The sequence below is a fragment of the Myxocyprinus asiaticus genome, chromosome 37, assembly GCF_019703515.2.
Source record: "Myxocyprinus asiaticus isolate MX2 ecotype Aquarium Trade chromosome 37, UBuf_Myxa_2, whole genome shotgun sequence".
Classification (NCBI taxonomy): Eukaryota; Metazoa; Chordata; class Actinopteri; order Cypriniformes; family Catostomidae; genus Myxocyprinus; species Myxocyprinus asiaticus.
In genome coordinates, this window is record NC_059380.1 from 30,273,444 (window position 1) to 30,297,532 (window position 24,089).

Here is a 24,089-nt window from a genome sequence, read left to right on the forward strand (position 1 = left end):
AGCTACTAGCATTTTTAAAAATAGCATTATAATTTTTGACCACAAGGAGGCGTTGTCCCTAAAATTTTTGAGTCCCTTCAGAGCATGGTGCCAAAGACACATACCGATTTTCATAATGATATGCCAAGTCGTTCGTAAAATACAGCATTTTATGACTAAATTCAAAATGGCCGATGTCCATAATGGCTGATATAGGAATTTTTCATGTCGTTAGACTCGTTATACCCCACTGAATCTAATGAGACCAATTTGATGATTTTATGACAAACTGTTCAGAAATTATAAGCAAAAATGTGCTTTTTTCATATCTCATGACCACTAGGTGGCACTGTTCCGAAACTGAGCAGGCACCCTCGAGTCATGGTGCCTATGACAAATAATAAGTTTAGTATGAATACGCTAAAGCGTTACGGAGATATACCCTCATGTCCATTTTGGCATCCTTCGTCAAATTCGTTGAAGCGCCATTCGAAAACGGTATGGTTTATCAAAATTCTGTGAATAACTTTTTGTCGTGAGTGGCTCTAGATGATGCAGGTCAATTTTCGTGCAAATCGGACAAACAATCTAGGAGGAGTTCGAAAAAGTACGTTTTCAAAACATTTAAAAATGGCGGACAGGAAGTTTGCTCAATTATGAAATAATAGGTATCATTGTTCTTGGCATGAACCACGGAATCTATCAAGACCAGTCTCATGACAATAAGCAAAAGGAGTCAATAGCTACTAGCATTTTTAAAAATAGCATTATAATTTTTGACCACAAGGAGGCGTTGTCCCTAAAATTTTTGAGTCCCTTCAGAGCATGGTGCCAAAGACACATACCGATTTTCATAATGATATGCCAAGTCGTTCGTAAAATACAGCATTTTATGACTAAATTCAAAATGGCTGATGTCCATAATGACTGATATAGGAATTTTTCATGTCGTTAGACTCTTTATACCCCACTGAATCTAATGAGACCAATTTGATGATTTTATGACAAACTGTTCAGAAATTATAAGCAAAAATGTGCTTTTTTCATATCTCATGACCACTAGGTGGCACTGTTCCGAAACTGAGCAGGCACCCTCGAGTCATGGTGCCTATGACAAATAATAAGTTTAGTATGAATACGCTAAAGCATTACGGAGATATACCCTCACGTCCATTTTGGCATCCTTCGTCAAATTCGTTGAAGCGCCATTCGAAAACGGTATGGTTTATCAAAATTCTGTGAATAACTTTTTGTTTTGAGTGCCTCTAGATGATGCAGGCCAATTTTCATGCAAATCGGACAAACGGCCTAGGATGAATTTTCATGACGGAAAATTATGTCATAGGGTGCAATCGAATTGGCTTGAATTTCATTTCTAGGACTCACGGTTCAAAAGTTATTAAGATAAACGTGAGTGCAAATTTGGGCAGTTGGTGGCACTAGAGGGTTTGAGGTAGAGATGCCAAATTTGCTGTGGTAACAGATCAGACTGTCCTCTATCTGTATGCCAAATTTCATAACTGTCCCGCAAGCGGTTCTATGGGCTGCCTAGACTCAATAGCGTCATTCATACGCACAACTGTTTAAAAAGCCTCAAAATTAATGTAGGGCAAATGAGGACATAAATTAGTTTAGAATACTGCATGTTCACACTGACCACACCCACAAGAACAAATAAATAAATCTGATTGGCTGATGAATCTGACAATCTGACTTTAGATGCCTATTCACGTGCACTGTTGAGGGATTCTGAAGGCATGACATGGTGGAGCTCAAACTCACATGCTGCTTCGGCTAACCAGCATGGCTTCAGGCATGCGATTTGTGAAACAGTTGTCACACTTTGCTTGTAAGCATCAAGGAATAAATTCTGATTTTATAAATGTAATTTTTTTATTTATTTATTTATTTTTTTTGCTATTTGTTTGTAGATGAATCATGAGTGGAAAGCGATTGAAAATACATAGGTAAAAAGGTCAACGAGAATGAGAAGAAAAAATATTTATTTATTAGGCATGTTATGGCAGCAGAGAAGACTTTGCTGGCCCTGATTTTGCCACTGGCCATATACAAACAAATACAATTAGAGTTCATATATTTGAGCATTTATGTACACATTTAAATTCCATAAGTGTTTAAAAAACAAGATACATATATGGAAATTGTCATTTTAGTCATATTGTCATATTCTGTATATTGCATATATCTACTGTATATAACTGCCATTTTTATATCAGTAAATCATGTATGAGCACTTACTTTCAGCATACAAGTGTTCAGCATATATTTCCATTTTCAGATTTGTAGCCTAGGGGAGCGCGGGGCACAAACTAATGTGGGGTTAGTTGTCACACGTGGTTTAAACGTTTCCACACACACTGGTGAGACAAAACTTCACTTGTTTACTTGTTGCCATATCAACACTGTGTAGATAAAATAAATTGCAGAAAAATTCAAAAAACTTTGGAAGATATCGCCAAAAGTTCATTTTAAGGTAGCAAAAGTAAAAATTCGCATGAGTCAATTTTCATCTCTGATTTTACTGTTTATTTAAAATGAGGCAAACTTGGTATAATTTTAATCTCCAATCTTTTAGATAGCATTTTACATAGTCTTAATTCTCAGATAGCCAGCAGAAGTGACCAGCCAGGTTTAAATCCCAGTTGCGCCAACGGGGCATGTTGTAACTGCGTTACAATGTGCCTCAATTTAAAAAAAACTATATGCAGTTCCATGCAGTCAGATATGTAATTTACATAATTCCCCTTAATGCGTGTGTGTGTGTGTGTGTGTGTGTGTGTGTGTGTGTGTTTTGTCATCAATCCATGCATTATTTCGCTGTGGCTTTGTTGTGTATTTATTGTCAAGTGTCAAAATTAGTTTAAAAAAACATGATACATATATGAAAATTGTCATTTTTTTCATATTCTGTATATTGCATATATCAACTGTATATAATTTACATTTTATATCAGTAAAAATATTTATGAACACTTTCATCATATATTGCCATTTTCAGATTCATAGCCTAGAGGAGCGCGGGGCACAAAATAACGTGGGGTTTGTTGTCACACACGTGGTTTAAATGTTTCCACACATGCTGGTAAGATGAAACTTAATTTGTTTACTTGTCGCCATATCAACACTGTGTAGATAAAAATAAAATCTGCTCCAGCAGCGGGAATTTGCACGAGAGCACTGGTGACCAAGATGGCACAGCTCACGAACACCCATCGCACAACCCAGCCATGAAACACTTGGTTTATAAAGGAAGGAAACGCACTGCGTGCCGGCGCTGCACATTAACAATCAGATCACCTGGTTACCCCACACCTGAGAGCGATTAAGAGAGAGAGAGAGAGAGAGAGAGAAAGACAAAACACATGCTTTACATACACACAAACAATACGGCCGAGAAGGCAATCACAATGGGGGACATATTTTTACTTTTCTATTTCCTGGAAAAGAGTGAGAGCTGCAGAAAACACTGCTGACACTAAACGACTCTGTTAACAGCCAGAAAAAACATTTATCATAAATTCAAAATAACACATTCCAGCGTCGGATCGGCAATCAAAACATACACAGATCAGATTAAACAGAAACTCCAACTCAAGAACTGGAGATGTTTAACAAATGAAATGCGAAATATAGTTAACTGAAGAATGTAGTTACACATACTTCATATAAATAATGTACGAAAGAGGGATCCCTTCAAGACAGGACACAAAAAATCTTCTCTGTGTTATTTTGGGAATCATTCATGGAGCTTGGCTGCCCTCTATTGGACATTTCTTGTAATTGCCACTCATTACATACACACATTATGACATAGTTTTCTATTATTTTTACATTTCAGTTGATATTTGTATTATATTTTATTTATATAAAAATTAAGAATTATGTTTATTAACAATAAACTTTAAAATCCAAGCATGCCAAATACTTCAAAACATGTGAATATGCACAAAAAGGAATGATGACATTTAATGCATTGCCATGGTAACAGTATTTAAGATATCAAGAATCCCTTCTGCACTGTCTTGACATTATTCTAAAAAATGTTGAAGCAATTCAGGTTAACATAATAGGGATATTTCAAAGTCTGTTAAAAGTGACACGCTTCCGCCAGTTTGTGGCACTACGACCATGACCCACAATAGCCACATCAATGTAATCAGCCTGCAAGGACAAACATTTGGCTCAATTTTCATGTAAATCAAACCATGCACGCAGAAGATATGAGACATTTCCTTATTCAAATTTTTTTAATGTTATTTTATCGCGTCGCCATGGCTACACCTTTCGATATATATAAAAAATCATTTAGCAATTTAGCATCGTCAATGTCTTGGCATGATTTCGCCCACATTTGGTACCTGTAACATGAAATCCCTCTGAGTATATCAAATTCCACAGCATGCATTTTTCAAACAATCCAAAATGGCCAACTTCCTTTTGGGCAGAGCTTATGACTGTCAGCACAAAAGTTGGCTTGATGAGATCTATAAGTTTGGTGACTGTAGCTCAAAAAGGATGTGCTACAGAGCCCCCTGAAAAGGCCCAAGTTCTAGGTGGTGCTGCAGCGCCCCCCCCCCGTATGACCCCCTCCAGCAACTTTGCCACGCCCTAATGGCCGACGACTCTGATGTGTGTGCAAACATTCAAGAGATTTCACGCATGTTAAGTACTCCAAAAGTTCCAAAAACCTTGAAAATAATAATAATCATAATAAATGTAGCTGCAAGCAGCAATGACGTGCCCAAGCACCATGGGTCCATTTCCACTCTGGCTTTTGGAAAACAATGCATGATGGACACAGCAACAACTCAACATTAATGCAAACTTGGAACCTAATCATACAATGTGTAAAAGATACATGCCACCATTTCAGTTTGACTACAACTTCATGTAATTTAATCCATTGCCATGACAACACTATTAAAGCTATCAAGCATCCCTTCAAATTTTTCCATCAGCAGTGTCTAAACAATTTTGAAGCAACTAGGGTAAATGTAAGAGGTCTATTTCAAAGTCTGTTGTAAGTGCCACACTTCCTGCTGCCAGTTGGTGGTGCTATGACCGTGACCCACAATAGCCACATCCATGTGATTAGCCACCACGAAAAAACATACAACTCAATTTTGATCTAACTCACACAATGCATGCAGCACATATGACACACTTCCTGTTTTCTTATTTTTGCCATTAATTTAGTAAATCGCCATGGCAACACCATTCGATATTTAAAAATTTGGTCGCAATTTAGCATCTTCGATGTCTTGGCATAATGTTGTGTAAATGTGCTGACAGTCTCATGAATCCCCTAGGAGGAGTATTTAAATGTTATCTATCTATCTATCTATCAATTTTTAATTGTAATTTTAAAAAACTTTTGCTAACTGATTAATTTAAAATTTTTGCTATAATTTAATATAATTATTTATTGAAAAAAATATGAGATCTAAAGATTATATTGTAATGAAGTCATTTACCATTTTTATTTATCCTTAAAATGGCTTTAACCCTCAGGAGTTGACAGATGCGCCGGCGCGTCCTGCTGGATTTTCTCCTCATTACAGCGGAAACAATTTAAAATACTCTGTCATTTTTGGACATACAGATAAGTGTATGACATCATTAGAGACTATAAAGGGTTTACTTTTATTTGTGTACACTCACAATAACAACAAAACCTTGTGCTTTTGTAAAATAAATAAACAGGGTGCGCTTTCAGCCGTCTCTGCCTCCGCGAGCATCTTTCTGAAACACGTCACAAAATTAACTGAAAATCAGCGAATACTTATCAGACAAACATGAAACGTGTCTAAAAAAACCTTAAAATGTCTACTTTTAAATAAAAAATTCAAATTTAAAACAAATATTTTCCTGCAATGTAATCTGTATGAAACTAAAGAGATGTACAGTTTCTCCTGGCTCAGCTAATTATCGCTAATGTGATCCCACCCATGCGCATAGGGCAGTATTCATACAGTAATGTGCTGAGGCGATCAATGCAAATGGTAAACCACCCCCAACAGTGCCTTAAAAAACATCAAGTTCATCATCAGATTCATTCACTTTCCTGCGCGTTTGGAAGATAGCACACTACACAGGTGAGGAAGCTCTACAGATGGTCCTGGATAGTGATGAAGTGTTCACATTTTCCTCAGAAGAAGAGCGGGACTCTGACATTTGCATTTTGAAGAGCAACCTGATCCAGCCAAGGATACAATTTCAGATGAGCAAGTCTTTACTTATATTAGGTGACATGCTATTTTATATAAATATGTACTTATTTTACTAGTTTGAATATTGGCAGGCAAGTCTGGAAATAGTCAGAGTACTGAAATTTGAAATATGTCCTAATAGGAAAGTTTTAGTTACATTTAAATGTTGTTTCGGCTAAAGCAGGTATTTATATTGTATGCTGTATGATATCAATATATGTAATATGATATAAAAATAATATGAATGTTTAGATTATGTTTTAACTTGTGTTTATGCTGCCTCATTATCATCAATGAAGCTTGTGCTTGCAAATATCTGTTCGGGTGTAAATGTGTATAATGTGCTGTAAATATGCCCATATTAGAAAATCAGCATATTAGAATGATTTCTGAAGGATCATGTGACATATGCCCATATTAGAAAATCAGCATATTAGAATGATTTCTGAAGGATCATGTGACACTGAAGACTTGCAGTAATGATGCTGAAAATTCAGCTTTGATCACAGGAATAAATTGCATTTGACAATATATTCAAATAGAAAAGAGTTATTTTAAATTGTAAAAATATTTCACAATATCACTGTTTTTGCTGTATTTTGGATCAAATAAATGCAGCCTTGGTGAGCAGAAGAGACTTCTGTTAAAAACATTTAAAAATCTTACTGATCTAAAACTTTTAAACGGTAGTGTAGGTCTAAAGTTTTTAAGTAAAGTCTTTATGTAAAGAAAATGTATAGTTAGATTCTTTTAACTTAAACTTGATTTTGTGAATAAGCTATAAACAATACATTCAATCATTAAGTATCCTCGCATTCGGAGACGATGTGACGCCATGCGAGAAGTAGATGTGTGAAACATGAGCTCTGCACACTTTTCTTTTATTATTTTCAAGATATAACCGGTGAGATTAGATACACCCAGTTACATATTTGTTCTTTGAGGTAAACATGGCAAAGAAGTCAAAAACCTCTGGCTCTGGAGACATTAAAAGACACTTACGTGCTCAAGATGAAACCTCTGGCGGCCCTGCGAGCTGGGGACTCGATTTGGACGGCACGTCGGGAGATGAAATTCAGCATCACCTGTCCAACATCTCGGTGATGCTGACGAAGGTTGTTGCTGACTTGGAGGATCTCGATCGATTACGGCAATGGAAGCAAAGTTCTCTGAGTTGGTTACAAGAGTGACAGAAGTTGAGAAACGAATCGATCATCTGGAATCATCCGAAAGGGAATTATCTGTTAATCCGCCCGTGACCAAAATAGTCGTGGAAAAAGTCTTGGAAAAACTGGAAGATTTGGAAAATAGGAGCCGAAGGAATGACATACAAATTGTTGGAATTCCTAAGCATGAAGGAGGCAGAGATATGGTGAAATTCCTGGAGGAGCTCTTCCCGAGTCTGCTCGACATAACAGGCCATAAACTGGCTGGAGTTTGTTTTGTGGAATAACACTGCTTCGGTACAGTTATGGATGAATCTGTTCGCTCTTTGTGCTTATGCCTCCTGTTGGCTGGAGTTTGTTTTTGTGGAGTATTTTTGCAGGACATTGGAATGATTACATCATCTGCTGCACTCATAACAACCAGCTCACTGAACAATTGTTTGTCTGTCCGAGAAAACCGAACGGCTTTATATAAGCTGGAGTTTGTTTTGTGGAGGAACACACCTTCAAGATAGTTCTGTGAATAAATCTACGCGTTCTTTCTGTTTATTCTGCCTATTGGCTGGGGTCTGTTTTTACAAAGTATTTTCTGTTATGTAATTTTGCCTCACAAAATTTGACTTGAGCATTCCGATGGCAAAGTTGTCGCGGGGGTTCTCGCATGCGTACACGGACACCGAGTTTAGAGGGATTGACGCCGGTTGGTGCTGTCATGCGCGGGGTTAATGCGCACATTTTTCTTTTTTCTGTTTGTTTTGTTCAGGGGGAAGTTTGGGGTTTGATTGTTGCAATAATGTTTGAATGTGGTCTGTATAATCTTGTTTTTGACACACGATGTATTTTTTCTATTATATCAAAATGTCAAATGTTATTATGAGTAGGTTATCTCTCTCCACATGGAATGTGAATGGGTTGGGGCACCCCATAAAAAGAAGGAAAGTTATTTATTTTATTAAGCGTAAAAAATATGATATAGTGTTTCTTCAAGAAATGCATTTTTCCCTGCAGGAAGCAGAAAAAATTGGGAAGATATGGGGTGGACATGTTTTCTTTAGCGCTGGCTCAAGTAAGAGCAGAGGGGTCATTATACTGATAAATAAAAGTTTGATTTTGGCTAATATTTACGCACCTAACGCTGTGGAACGGCTTTTTTATAGATCTTGAAGGGATATTGCAAGCTGCTGGCACCCCTCATGATATAATACTGGGAGGAGGTTTTAATCTATTGATGGACACAGTCCTTGATCATAGTGAAGCAAAAGTGTATATGCCCCCTTGAGCAACAGTGACGCTTCACAGGATGTGTACAAATCTTGGTCTTGCAGATATCTGGAGACTTCTGAACCCATCTAGTAGGGACTATACATTTTTTTTATCAGTCCATAATATTTATTCAAGAATAGATTTTTTTTTATATATCTAAGTCCCTCATTCATCTATTGTCGATTGCTCAATTGGAAACATCTTAGTCTCAGATCACGCCCTGGTGAGTTTAGAGATGTTGCCATATACGGATAAAAAGAAATCATACAGCTGGTGCTTTAATGTATCCTTTTAGCAAAATCCTGATTTCCAACAAACGCTAAAGGCTGAAATCAGTGTCTATATGGAGACCAACTGGTCCTCAGTATCCTCTGTTGGCGTGGCTTGGGAGGCACTTAAGGCGGTTCTTAGGGGTTGGATCATACAGTATGCCTCATTCACCAAAAAAATCTAAAGCACGAGAACTCATGGAATTGGAAGAGAATATTAAAAGTGCAGAGGCAGAGCTGAAGCGCCGAATGTCGTCTAATGGCCTCAGAGAATTGAACCGTTTGAAATACAGATATAATACTATTTTGTCACGGAAAGTGGAGTTTTGGTTATTCAGGGCAAGACAGTCATACTTTGAGTTGGGAGACAAAGCAGGGAAGCTTTTGGCTAGATATATAAAGCAGAGAGAGTCTTTTTCTACCATTCCCTTAGTGAAATCTGCTGGTGGTGAAATTTTTACCTTGGCCATTGATATTAATAATGCCTTCAAAGAGTTCTATCTTGATCTTTATAGTTCTACGTCTTTGTCTACTGATGAAGATATTAGAAACTTTGTGGAACCATTAGAACTCCCTAAATTGACAACTGAGCAAAAAAAGTCTCTTGAATCTGAGATAAACTTGGAGGAGCTTGATGAGGTAATTAAGGCCCTGCCTAGAGGCAAGGCTCCGGGGCCAGATGGCTTTGCCACGGAATTTTTTAGATCTTACGCTAAAGAACTGGCTCCACTTTTGTTAGAAGTTTATATGGAATCATTAAAGAATGGAAAGCTTCTGCCAACCATCACACAAGCCCGGATCAGTCTGATTCTTAAAAAGGACAAAGATCCAAGCGAGTGTAAAAGTTACTGTCCAGTTTCCCTGATCCAGCTAGATTATAAAAATTTTGGCCAAAATTCTGGCTAACCGATCAAGTAAAGTTATGACATCTCTTATACATATAGATCAGGTGGGGTTTATTCGGGGCCGCAGCTCTTCTGACAACATTAGGCGTCTCATTAATATCATGTGGTCAGTGGCGAATGATCGGACTCAAGTCGCTGCCATCTCACTTGCACGAAAAGGCATTTGATATGGTAGAATGGGATTATCTTTTTAAGATGCTGGAAATATACGGGTTCGGAAATACTTTTATTGGATGGATTAAGTTACTTTATAGACACCCTGTAGCGGCGGTACAAACAAATGTATTAATTTCAGATTATTTTACTCTGAATAGGGGCACCCGGCAGGGTTGCCCTCTTTCCCCATTATTATTCTGTCTTGCCCTGGAACCATTAGCAGCCGTGATAAGAAAGGAGGAGGATTTTCCAGGGGTGGTGGCGGGAGGTGTGGCGCATAAGCTTTTACTTACGCAGATTATATTTTATTATTCGTCTCCGACCCCACTAGATCTATGCCTTGCCTCCAAAGAATTATTAAATCCTTTTCTAAATTTTTGGGATACAGAGTTAATTGGTCTAAATCTGAAGCTTTGGCTCTGACAGCATACTGCCCAATAACGGCTTTTCAACCAGGCACCTTTCAATGGCCCAAACAGAGCATTAAGTATTTGGGCATTTTATTCCCAGCAAAATTATGTGATTTAGTCAGAGTTCATTTTGACCCTTTAATAAAAAGGTTTTCGAGTGATGTGAGTAGGTGGGCTTCATTACATTTATCGATGATTGGAAAGGTTAATGTTATTAAAATGAATTGTATTCCAAAATTCAACTACCTACTACAATTTCTCCCTGTAGATATCCCCCTCTCTTATTTCAAGCAATTTGATAGTATAGCGAAGTCCTTCATTGGGAATGGAAAGCGTCCCAGGTTACATTCAACAAGTCACATAGACCGATTGACAATGGTGGGCTAGGCCTACCCAAGATTTTGTTTTATTATTATGCATTCGGTCTCAGACATTTAGCTCACTAGTCATTTCCACCTGAGAGAGCCCCTCCCTGGTTTGGAATTGAACAGAAAGTTATTGCCCCTATTTTACTATTACAAATCCTTTCTATTAAACTAATTGGAGAAGTTAAGTCCCCCGTTATCTCACATCTGCACGCACTATGGTCAAAAGTGTCCAGAGTGTTCAATTCAGACATTTATTTAAATGTTGCCTCGAGCATATGGCTAAACCCAAAGTTGCGTATTGGTGAGTCCCCTTTCTGCTGGTCGGAGTGGATTGTGAGGGGTGTTAATACACTCGGTGACCTATATGAGAGTGGTGGGTTGAGATCGTTTCAAAATTTGGTCCAACATTTCAGGATTCCTAGATCTCAGTTCTTCAGGTATTTACACCTGCTCTGTACTATTTTTGGGAGTAGCATACACCCCCCTAAAAGGGCAGATACTCTAGAAGTGGTGATAACTGCTTTTGGAAAAGGTCATGAGGCATCAGTATATTACTCCCTGTTAATTCAGAGTCTGGGGGATGGAGCTTCAACTTCTCTCAAGGGATTATGGGAGAGAGATTTAAATGTGGAGGGAGTGTGGGCTAAGATTCTAAAAAACGTCAAGTCTGCATCTAGAGATTCAAGGGTGCGTCTGATGCAATTTAAAATTTTGAATCGATTATATTGGACCCCCTCTAGATTGTATAGACTTGGTCTTAAAGACACACCCACCTGTTGGCGATGCCAATCAGAAGACGGGGACATAACCCATGTTTTTTGGGGATGTGTTAAAATACAGGAATTCTGGTTGAAGATTCAGGGATTTATGTGTGATGTGTTGGACACACGGTTTTCATTTTGCCCCAGATTCTGCATTCTGGGTGATGGGGAGGTCATTAATTTTGGGGATAGTCACTTGAAAGGTTGGGTCCTGGCTGGAGTTATGGTGGCCAGGAGAATAATCCTCAGGGGGTGGAAGACAGCTGGGACACCCTCGTTTTGGGAGTGGTGTGGGGAGATTAGTGAGGTTGCGACATTTGAGGAGGCGATTTACAGAAGGCTGGGAAAGTGGGATTTGTTTAATAGGAAGTGGGGTGGATATATCAAATCAAATCACTTTTATTGTCACACAACCATATACACAAGTTTAATAGTGTGTGAAATACTTGGGTGCAGTTCCGAGCAACATAGCAGTCATGACAGTGATGAGACATATACCAATCTACAATAAACATCAAATTTACACAACAAAATTTAAAATATAATATACACATAATTACACACAACACAATATACAAATAATAACATACAATGTACATTATACAATACACACAACATAGAATACACATTATACAATAAAGAAAATAGTATATATATAGTATATATAAAATGTACAGTAGGTTGTATTGTCCTGTATTGACATTCAGGCTGTCGGCTGATAGTCAGTTGTCAGTGTGTTGTTAAGAGAGAATATAAATTATGACAGTCCAGTGTGAGATAATAAGATTAATAAAGTGCAGTGCTGATGTATATTGATCGTGAGAGATCAAGAGTTCAAAAGTCTGATTGCTTGGGGGAAGAAGCTGTCATGAAGTCGGCTGGTGCGGGTTCTGATGCTGGCATGACCAGAGCAGTGAGAGCAGCCCATGGCTTGGGTGGCTGGAGTCTATGATGATCCTCCGAGCTTTTTTCACACACCACCTGGTGTATATGTCCTGGAGGGAGGGAAGCTCACCTCTGATGATGTGTCTGGCAGTTCGCACCACACTTTGCAGGGCTTTGCGGTTGTGGGCGGTGCAATTGCCGTACCAGGTGGAGATGCAGCCAGTCAGGATGCTCTCTACAGAGCTGGTGTAGAACCGTGTGAGGATGTGGGGGTTCATTCCAAACTTCCTCAGCCATCTCAGGAAGAAGAGGCACTGATGAGCCTTCTTCACAACGGCCTCAGTGTGGACAGACCATGTGAGTTCCTCAGTGATGTGGACACCCAGGAACTTGAAGCTGCTGACTCTCTCCACTGGTGCTCCATTGATGGTGATGGGGCTGTGTTCCCTTTCTCTTCTCCTGAAGTCCACCACAAGCTCCTTTGTCTTACTGACATTGAGTGAGTTGTTGTGCTCCTGACACCAGCGTGTCAGGGTGTGCACCTCCTCTCTGTAGGCTGTTTCATCATTGTCAGTAATCAGACCTACCTGTTATGGTGTGGAGATATGTGATTTGTTACTTGGTTGTTAGGGTAACCCCTTCTGGTTGCTATGCAGTTACCAGGGTGATACTTATCAAGGCTCCTTGCCATCCTGAGTGAAATACGTCTACCTGGAAGTCTCTACAATGTTCTGGTGCAGAGATATGTGATGTTACTTGGTTGCTAGGGTAAATCCATCTGGTTGCTAGGCAGTTACCAGGGTGATACTTAACATGGCTCCTTGTCATCCTGAATGAGATAAGTCAACCCGGAAGTCTCTACGATGTTCTGGTGCAGAGATATGTGATTTGTTACTTGGTTGCTAGGGTAACCCCATCTGGTTGCTAGGCAGTTACCAAGGTGATACTTAACATGGCTCCTTGCCATCCTGAGTGAAATAAGTCAACCCGGAAGTCTCTACGATGTTCTGGTGCAGAGATATGTGATTTTTCACTTGGTTGCTAGGGTAACCCCATCTGGTTGCTAGGCAGTTACCAGGGTGATACTTAACATGGCTCCTTGCCATCCTGAGTGAAATAAGTCAACTTGGAAGTCTCTACGATGTTCTGGTGCAGAGATATGTGATTTGTTACTTGGTTGCTAGACTAACCCCATCTGGTTGCTAGGCAGTTACCAAGGTGATACTTAACATGGCTCCTTGCCATCCTGAGTGAAATATGTCAACCCGAAAGTCTCTACGATGTTCTGGTGCAGAGATATGTGATTTGTTACTTGGTTGCTAGGGTAAGCCCATGTGGTTGCTAGGCAGTTGCCAGTGTGATACCAAGAAGGCTGCTTGCTGTTCTGAGTCATACAAGCCAAAAATGAAGTCTTTACAACATTCTGAAACTGAGATACCCATCTAAGCGATTTTAAATGGAAGTCAGTGGGGATTGGTTGCTAGGGTGCTCTAAATGGTTGCTAGGGTGTGGCTAAGTAGTTTCCATGAAGACTGATTGCTCACCCAATTCAAACAAGCCAACTCTCATGTCTGTAGGACATTCTGATCAGGAGATATCCATCTAAGCCATTTTGAATGGCAGTCAATCGGTTTTGGTTGCTAGGGTGCATTAAATGGTTGCTAGGTTGTATGCAGTTGCTAGGGTGTTAAAGTGATGGAGTGAAAGAAAGAATAAAAAGAGTGATGGAAAGATAGAAAAGAGAGTGATGGAGTGATAGATAGAAAGTATGAGTGGTGGAGTGATACTAAGTAGATTGAATCCTCTAAAGGAGTTATTACAGGGAACATTTTTCACACCTTGAATGGGAGTCAATTTAAAATCAGTCCTGTTCGGAAGTCTGATACGGGAATACCGGAAGTCTGATCAGTTAGAAAAGAGATAGCAACACAAGTCAGACCAGTTTGAAGGTCTTTGTCAAGCCAACATAATAAAAGCAAATCCGAGAAAAAACAATAGGGTTTCTAGCCCTTCAGGCTTGAACCCCTAATAAAAATCCTGACAAAAACAACAGGGTTTCTAGTCCTTCAGGCTTGAACCCCTAAAAATCCTGACAAATACAATAGGGCTTCAGCCCTTCGGGCTTGAACCCCTAATAAGAAAATTCTAATGGATACAATAGGGTTCCAGTACCTTCGGTGCTTGGCCCCCTAATAACCCTTAGAAGAACAATAGGGTTCCTCTGCACTTTCAGTGCTTGGGCCCTAATAATAATAATCCTTAGAAGAACAATAGGGCCTCCACACTTTCAGTGCTTGGGCCCTAATAATAATCCTAAAAATAACAATAGGGCCTCTAATTGTGCCCTAATTGTGAGACATAATGAAATTACCCATGTCATTTTGCCCAACAGGGTGTGTAATTTAAGTGGAAAATAGGTCATAAGCCTAATGAAAACATACAGTAAAACATAACATTTATCATAAATCAAGAGGAATATTGAGACTTAAGCTTTTCTTGCTGAATTTCTCCCTAACCCTAACCATAATATCACAGGTAATTTTGTATTAGTCTGGGTTAATGTCTTAATTGGACTGTACGGTACCACACTTTTTTATTTTATTTTTTAAATCTAGTGTATTTAAATGCATTTGTGTGTATCAGGACATCGGAAGTTCTGTTGTTTTTATGTCTCCAAATAAGATGCACAAACATTAGAGTTTATTTAGAGTCCAGTATAGAATTACTTGGGTGTGTTTTGCCTAAGAAGTAACAGATTTGGCTACATGTGATCATGTTTTGTTGAAGTGTTTTTCATAATGTCATAAAATTTACATTGAATGTGTGTTCCTTAATACTCTGTGCATTTGTATATAACTTTCATTTTACAAGCTTGACTTCTAATGTCTAATAACTTATATTTAAGGATATACTAACACTTGCACCAAAGAAGATGCATGGCAAATTTAAACTTCTTTAATTGAACTGTTGCCACATTATAACAGGTTTTTAGTTGTAGCACAGTTAGCTGTGGGCAGAATTTTATGAAATACTGTGAACATCCTCAGAATGTCTTTGTGTCAAAGTTTACCAAGCTTTGTTAAATTTGGTTGATAAGTGAAAATGGGCCACACCTAAACATTTTATTGGCTTTTAATTCTGACGTGCTTTGAGGAATCTACATTTTCAATTTTAGGGCAGAAAAAAGAATAATAATAATAATAAGAAGAAGAAGAAAATAGTGTTCCAGCACCTTTTGTGCTTGGACCCCTAATAATTAAGCTTAACAAACCAAACATTACACAGAAACTCAAGTATGCAGGTATGTACAGTGGGACTGCACACTTGCATTATTACACAATCTGATGTAATTTTAGTATTCTGGCCAAGATTAAGACCTTTGAACTATTATAACAGTTTCACTTACATTGTCTAGTATAACAAACACAGAGACACACCTGCAGCATGTAGAGGTGTCCATCTGCGGCTGTGTTCCCTCATGTAGTACGAGGCCCCGTGGACCAGCAGCACCTCCACACAAGGGCTGTGACCTCTCAAAGAGGCCACATACAGAGCTGTGCGACCCCCAGAGTCTTGCACATCTACATTCACCAGCATCTCTAACAACACCTCAAGAGCTTCACTGTGACCATTATACGCCTGACAGAAACAATAAACATATACATTCACAGCACTACTGACAGAGAGAGAGAGAGAAAGAGAGAGAGAGAGAGAGCGAGAGAGAGAATGGCATGACCAGAGATTGAATACTTACAGCCAAGTGTAAAGGACCCACGGGAACACAGCTCTCCACTTGTTCCACACATCTGAAAGACATCTCTAAGAGCTAATGAAGAGAATAACAGGCAATTCATACTCAATTTGATATTGGAGATTGTAGACTCTTAGTTTGGTAGCCTAAAAGGACTATGCCACAACAATATATAGTGGCCCCAAAATTAATTTAAATGCTTAAGTCAAAAAATGTCTGAATGTCATTGCATTAGATAACAAAATATCAAAGTTTTGCAAGTGACTTTTGAGTCAAAACCTCATGGTTACTGAGATACAGCCCTTGAAACAATTAGCTCCGGTCTCCCATGTGAGGACAGCATCTCAATAATATTTTCAATGTAACACATCATTCTGATATGATCCTTTTGCAGTAGCCAGAATCAGCATGAATGACAATATTTAGCCTCATGACTAACTGCAGGTGATACAAATTTCCACAATGTCAAATATTTCAGAGCAGCTATAATAAGCTCCTTTTTAGAGGTAAAACAAAGTTGGATTTTGTCGATATTGATAACTAGAGTGGTGTAAAAAGCCGATAACCAATTAATCAGCCAACAGATTTGAAAGTCGATTTATTGAATGTATTTTATTTCTAAGAAACTTTTCGTGGTCTTTCCTGTCTTTTCTTGCAATCGGCACAGGCATACAGGCTACAAGAGATCAAACTGAAAGACGTCCTAGATTAGGCTTGCCAACAGTCACATATTTGCCAGGATATTGTGTCCCATATGGATGTGGCAAAATGCTCAAGGAGGACATGGCAGACAACGAAACGCTCACGGAGGCAGCCAATCCCCAACAATCATTAATAGTTATATAAATAAACGTTATATCCATGCGTCATATTTGTCTTTTGTGTAACGTCACTACGTCTATAACGAAAAGAAAAAAACATTTCTGTTCATTTCTGCCAATAGTTCCCAAAGTAGCTGTCAGCACTAATTGACATATTGTTGGACCTCTACTCCTTTTAGCTAACTACAATTTGTTATATCTCTGGAAGTAGGACATGTATCCAAGACACACACTGGTCCCTTAATCCAGTTTATATTTAATGTGTTAGAATGATAGAACATTGCCTTATCTTTAAGGCATTAACATTGCCTTCTTGTTAATTCCTATATTTTACCAGTTTTAGGTTGTGCTTGTTGCCGTGGGCAGCTGCATAGTGAACAGCACTAAATCCTTTACTGTCACGCAGTGCTGGATCAGCAGCATTATCCAACAGAAACTCTAAACACCTGTGAGAATAACAACACATCATCAGGAATGATTAATGGTTAATACTGGATTTCTAAATGCCAGTTTTGTTTTTTTACCACAGAGTTTCTTCATCGTTGTCACCCATGGAGACACTGTCAGGACAGTTCTGCTCAGCTCTGTAGAGGAATAAAAGAATAATTCCATTCACACAGCACAGGTTTACCAAAAATGCAGCTGCGAGTCCTGAAAATTTACAGGGGTCAGTTTGGTTATAGATTGCAGTTGTCAGTCTTGTTTATAACCAAAATGTACTGTATTTAGCACTCTAAAACAGTACTGACAACCGTATTCTGCTGCTGTGTGAATGTCTAGCTTGTAAGGCGGTTTCTCTATGACACATCTTCTTGATGTACTGTTTTTCTACCCAAGTGTTCATGCGCTCAGACACAGATAGATTTATTGTAACACCAAGTGAAACCTAACAACTGTGTATAGTGCAGTGAAATTAAGCAATAGTTATGTAGCTTTCTACTTTTTCTTTAATTCCGTAAATTGAGGCCATTTTCAATAGTCACTTTCACACATAGCATCAGTATCAAACTTTTCTGGCAATGTTCCAACTTCTTGAGCTGCCAAATCAGCTCCGACAACTTTCGACATCAGGTCCTTCCACACATGGCCTCTTAAGAGAAAAATGGCACTAAATTTGCATTTTAGTTATTTTTATTTTTTATGTGTGAAAGTGACTAATGTCTTATCTTTTCAGCCCAGCTGAAATATGATGAACACTCCCCAAGCACCACCATAGGCTAATACTGTACTGTATCTCCTAGAAAGTGTATTTCTTGTTGTGTTCTAACTAAGGGCAGTAAGAATGTTATACCTGTGTGATGTCTGAGTGGCAGCTGCATAGTGCAGGGCACTGCATCCATTCACATCCACTTCATTAACATCTACTCCAGCTTTCACCAGAGCTACTGTACACAGATACCAGCCATTCACTGATGCATAGTGCAAAGCAGACCTGAAAAGGCATGACCAATATAAATTAATTATTATTATTATTCTTTTTATTATAAAATAGAGACAGAACATTGCCTTAATTACAAATATCCACAAGTTCCGCACATAAAGAGTTCACAAGTCAGACTTTCCAAAATAAAATAATAGCCTAATAAAGATTTTACCTTCCAAATTTGTCCTTTTTACTCAAATCAGCACCTTTGCTTAACAGCAATTTAAGACATTCAATATTTCTGCCAATGAACAAAGAATGAATAACATAAAATGTAAATTACAAAAAACAACTTTAAAACTATAAGCACATAAGGTATAAGTGACAGGTGTTTAACATACCCTACTGAAGCAGCTATATGCAAACATGTCCTTCCCTGGCTGTCTGGAGAGTTTATATCAAACCCTGCTGACATATGGGCAACATTTTTTATACAAACATACAAGGCAGTAGACATTTAAGGCCAAAGCACTGTTTAGCTCAGACCCCCCTAAAAATGTATTCTGAACTGTGCATTATTTTGTGCATAGTACAAGTTCAAGTAATGCCAAGGGCATGAGTTCAATTCCCAGGGAATATACATACTGATAAAATGTATAATTGAAAGCACTGTAAGTCTCTTTATATAAACGTGTCTGGCAAATTCATAAATGTAAATGTCTTTACCTATTAGCAACTGTGCATGTGTATGAAATTTACCTGAGGACAGTAACTTGTGACAACAGTCTGAAAACCCGTAAAGCACAGCCAAGTGCAGTGGACACATCCCATTAATGTCCTGCCTGTTCAGTGAGAATTATTTAAAAATACATTATAAATGGAATAAGCAGGTATTTTTCAACATCTTCTAATGCTAGGCACCAGAAGTTTGCAGGATAAGATGAATATACAACATGATTTAAACCATGCATGGTAAAATCTACAGTCATGAATTGCACACATTTTAAATGTTCTTAGTGAATACAAAGTAAATACAAACTCTTTATTAGTGCTTCTCAACTAGTTTTGCTTCAGGAGCCAGATTTTAAATTAGACATTAAATGGTGCACACAGTACCAAAATAAATAATAATCGTTGTTTTTTTTTTATTTTTTGTTTTTTATGTACTTAAAATCAAACATTACAATTTATTAATTTTTCATGAACTGCATTAGTCCAACAATATGCAAAAGTATTAATATTGCATAAGCTGCATAGATAAATTGACAACTTTGGTTCCCTGTCTGTCACTCACTCAAAATTGTGTCGATGTAGTGACACTAGGGGTTCGATCTTGAGAGCCCCAATCACCTTTGCTTAACCCTCTGGGTTCTGAGGGTGTTTTGGGCCCTGGAGAAGTTTTGACATGCCATGACATTTGTGCTTTTTTCAGTTGCTTAAAAACATATTAATGGCTAAAGTCTGACAACACTGTATTCAGCACAAACTAGGCTACAATAATATGTGAGCAAAATGTATGAAGATGTTTGTATTTTTGAGAAAATAACGTTTATGCGTGTTTTTTGAAAAAACACTTGAAAGTCACTGAAATAAGGCCATATAACACACACTAAACATTTGTTCACAAGACTTTTCAGAACTGGATCTTGTAGCCTAGAGTTTTTGCCACAAAATGCCATCCTGATCACTCATTCATACAAAACAATATAGTCATTTAACTTTTGTAAGATAGCCTGTTAAAAAGGCCATATGTGAGGAGGCGTGGATGATCATGAATATTCATGTAATTCACACCCGAGGAGACAAAGACCCCTCCCCTGAGAGAGAATGAATGTGAGGAGACTTAATGATTGAATGTATTGTTTGTAGCTTATTCACAAAATCAAGTTTAAGTTAAAAGAAGTAATCTGACTATACATTTTCTTTACATTAAGACTTAAAAACTTTAGACCTACACTACCATTTAAAAGTTTTAGATCAGTAAGATTTATTTGATCTTTGGGTGTGATCACATTAGTGATAATTAGCTGAGCCAGGAGAAAATGTACATCGCTTTGTTTCATACAGATTACATTGCAGGAGAATATTTGTTTTAAATTTGAATTGTTTTATTTAAAAGTAGACATTTTACGCTTTCTTTAGACATATGTTTCATGTTTGTGTGATAAGTATTCGCGGAGTTTCAGTTCATTTTTTGACGTGTTTCAGAAAGGTGCTTATGGAGACAGAGACGGCTGAAAGCGCACCCTGTATATTTTCTTTATTTGACAAAAGCACAAGGTTTTGTTGTTATTGTGAGTGTACACAAATAAAAGTAGACCCTTTATAGTCTCTAATGATGTCTTACACTTATCTGTATGCCCAAAAATGGTGGAGCATTTTAAGTTGTTTCTGCTGTTATGAGGAAAAAATCCAGCAGGACGCGCCGGCGCGCACGGTTGAGTGCTGTGCTTCCCCTGGGCGCTTCAGCAGCCTGGGCATGCAGGTGCTAAAAAAGTATATTCAAGAAAGAGTATATTTTCCTTCTAAAAGAGCTCACGCAAATGCTTGGCGTCTTTTTAAAGATGTCCTTCCGTGTTTGCGCTACTGGATGTGGCCGTTATCTCTCCCTTCCGGATACCCATGAAATCTGTCTCGAGTGTCTGGGGCGCCAGCACGCCGAGGCTGCTTTCGTGGAAGGGTTGTGTTCCCATTGCGAGAACATGCCCATGAGAACGTTGCGGTCGCGGCTTACTTCCTCCTTCGTGAAGCAAGGAGCCACCGCGGCTGCTCCCCATTCTGGTCCGTCCTGGGCTGACGCTCAGCCGGCCGGGTCGACAAGCACCGCGGACGATCTGGATGTGGACATGGGAGCGTTTCTGCCGGCTCAGCCCCCGCGGACCTCCCATCCCCCAGCACGCTCGTTCTGTCCGGGAGCACTGCAGGCGGTCTGCCTCAGGGCGGGTTTAATGTGTCGTTCGCGGCTTGCGACGAGGATGAGCTTTCGGTCGCAGCATCGGAGGGTGGGCTTCTGCTATCGGAAGCGGACGAATATTCTGAGATCCCGCCCATGGGCGGTAGAGCACAGGATGAGGCGGAGGCTGAGATGGCAGCTGTGCTTGCCCGGGTGGCTGCGAACATCGGGCTGAAGTGGAACCCTCCACCCTGCCCTGAGCGTTCGTGGCTGGATGATTGGTTTCTGGGCTCGGAGCGCGACTCACGGCCGTGCCCCGCCCTGGTGCCTTTCTTCCCAGAAGTGCACGAGGAGCTAACGAAGTCGTGGAAGGCACCTTTTACTGCCTGTACACGCTTCGCGGGCTCGTCCAATCTGACTACCCTTGACGGCGGAGCGGCGAAGGGATATGTCGAGCTCCCCCAGGTAGAGCGCGCCGTAGCAGCGCATTTAAGCCCGCAGGGCGCAGCCACCTGGCACGACTGACCAAGGCTCCCTTCCAAGGCCTGTAAGATCTCTTCCTCTAATGACGAAGGCTTACAAGGCCACGGGTCAGGCCGCTTCCACCCTGCACGCCATGGCCATCCTGCAGGTCCACCAGGCCAAGGCGCTAAAAGATCTGCATGAGGGTAGGACTGACCCAGGGCTGATGCAGGAATTGTGCACTGCGACCGATCTCACCTTACGTGCGACGAAGGTCACGGCACGCGCCCTGGGCCGGATGATGTCCACATTTGTGGTCCAAGAGTGGCAACTGCGGCTCAACCTTGAGGAGATGTAAGAAGCTGAGGTGTCCGCTTTCTTGATGCGCCCATCTCCCAAGGGGGGGCTTTTTGGTGACACCGTCGAGGATTTCGCCCATCAGTTCTCGAGGGTGAGGAAGCAGACCGAGGCAATTAAACACATCCTTCAGGCCGCCTTCAGGCCACCGAGGTCCCACACCCCGTCTGCTTCTTGCCAGAGCCGTTCCCCTGTGGTGCCGGCCCCGGCTACTGTACCATCGGAGCCCCACATGCCGGCCTCAGAGATCCTCCTGCGGGAAGTCGGCTCCACCTGCCTGTCAGCTGGCCCCCAAGAACCCCAGACAGGCTTCGTGGAGGTCCTGACATGGCCCACCCAGGGATGAGGCGACTACTCCTGACTGGCCTGGGGCATCTCTCCAGCCCCATCATTGCCCCTGGGCCAGCGCATGGTGATTATAACATCGCCGAGTGCCTTCTGGGCCTCAGCACCCATATGGTCAATAAAAGAGCAGTTTCCTCATTCCCTGGGCCAGCACACTTGCAACGGCCAGGCGCTGGAAGTCTTTCCGGTCAATAAAGTGAACGCGAGTACTTCCCATTCCCTCGTTCTCCATCGAGAGACAGCCGGAGAACAGGAAAGTGTGCTGTCTCTGGGGCCGTTTGCCCGCCTCAGTCACCAGCCACCGTTGCGGGCTTGCGGAGCAGCACGTCCCCCCTGGGTTGTCTTACAGGTGGGGCGCCTGCTTTGCCTTGCCGCGAACCACCCTGCCCAGGCACAGTAAGTCCAGTCGTCCCCCTGGTGCCGCTGTCACGGAGACTGGAGGCCTGGTTAGAGCTCTCCAGCCCCTCACGGTGGCTCATCAGGACGATTCACCTCGGCTACATGATCCAGTTACGAAACGCCCGCCCCAGTTCAGTGGCATCCTCTCCACTACGGTGTAGGGTGAGGGTGCCTCCGTCCTCCGGGCGGAAGTTGCCTCCCTTCTGGCGAAGGGAGCAATAGAGCCCGTCCCCGTAGCCGAGTTGCGCAAGGGCTTCTACAGCCCTTATTTTATCGTGCCCAAGAGAGGGGGATGATCACACCCAATCTTGGACCTGCGTGCCCTGAACAAGGCCTTACACAGGCTTCTGTTCAGAATGTTAATGCAGAAGCGCATCCTGGCGTCAGTACGGCATCAGGATTGGTTCACGGCCATCGACCTGAAGGACACGTACTTTCACATATCGATCCTTCCTCGACACAGACCCTTTCTTCGGTTTGCCTTTGAGGGACGAGCATACCAGTACAAGGTCCTCCCCTTCGGTCTGTCCCTGTCTCCTCGCATCTTTACCAAGGTCACAGAGGCTGGCCCCACTGAGGGAGAAGGGCATTTGCATTCTCAATTATCTCAATGACTGGCTAATCTTAGCTCACGCGCGAGGTCTATTGTGTGTGCACAGGGACCTTGTGCTTCAGCACCTCGACCGACTCAGGCTTCAGGTCAACTGAGAAAAGCAAGCTCTCCCCTGTGCAGAGCATCTCTTTTCTCGGTATGGAGTTGGACTCGGTCACCTTCAGGCAGAAGGTAGCAGTGCCAGTGAAACAATTTCAGTGAAAGGCTCCTGGGACATATGGCATCCTCGGCGGCAGTTCTCCCCCTCGTGTTGATGCATATGAGACCACTTCAGCACTGGCTGCAGACTCGAGTCCCGAGGTGGGCATGGCGCCATGGCACCTGCCGTGTGACCATCACGCCACAGTGCCATCAGATTTTCAGCTCTTGGTCGGACCTGGCATTTCTACAGGCAGTTGTTCCCCTAGAGCAGGTCTCAACTCTCAACAATCTTGAACTTAGGCTGGGGCGCCGTGTGCAACGGGCTGGCAGTGTCGGGGTTCTGGATGGGGCTCCGACTCCAATGGCACATCAATTGCTTAGAGTTGCTATCAGTATTGCTGGCCCTGAGGAGGCTCCGGCCATTGATTCAGAGCAAGCATGTGTTGGTCCGAACCGACAACACAGCAACCGTAGCATATATAAACAGCCAAGGCGGCGTACGCTCGCGTCGCATGTCGCAACTCGCCCACCGCATCCTCCTTTGGAGTCAGC

General features: G+C 41.0%; 1 protein-coding gene across 4 annotated transcripts in view; it reads right to left on the reverse strand.

The window, feature by feature from the left end:
• Positions 1-24,089, reverse strand: part of LOC127428309 (serine/threonine-protein phosphatase 6 regulatory ankyrin repeat subunit C-like) — a 135,452-nt gene that overhangs the window by 26,395 nt on the left and 84,968 nt on the right. For 2 of the 4 annotated variants that reach the window (XR_007895074.1, XM_051676598.1), the window contains exons 12-19: positions 19,087-19,169; positions 18,729-18,795; positions 18,560-18,628; positions 18,256-18,396; positions 17,489-17,548; positions 17,299-17,410; positions 16,147-16,218; positions 15,830-16,031 (exon numbers count right to left, since the gene is read on the reverse strand). Coding sequence is in view for 3 of the 4 variants with exons in the window: in XM_051676598.1 (XP_051532558.1) it covers positions 15,830-16,031; positions 16,147-16,218; positions 17,299-17,410; positions 17,489-17,548; positions 18,256-18,396; positions 18,560-18,628; positions 18,729-18,795; positions 19,087-19,169 (806 nt within the window). In the remaining variant the exon portion in view is untranslated. The remainder of the gene's footprint in view (positions 1-15,829; positions 16,032-16,146; positions 16,219-17,298; positions 17,411-17,488; positions 17,549-18,255; positions 18,397-18,559; positions 18,629-18,728; positions 18,796-19,086; positions 19,170-24,089) is intronic. The other 2 variants (XM_051676600.1, XM_051676599.1) reach the window with 2 other exon arrangements.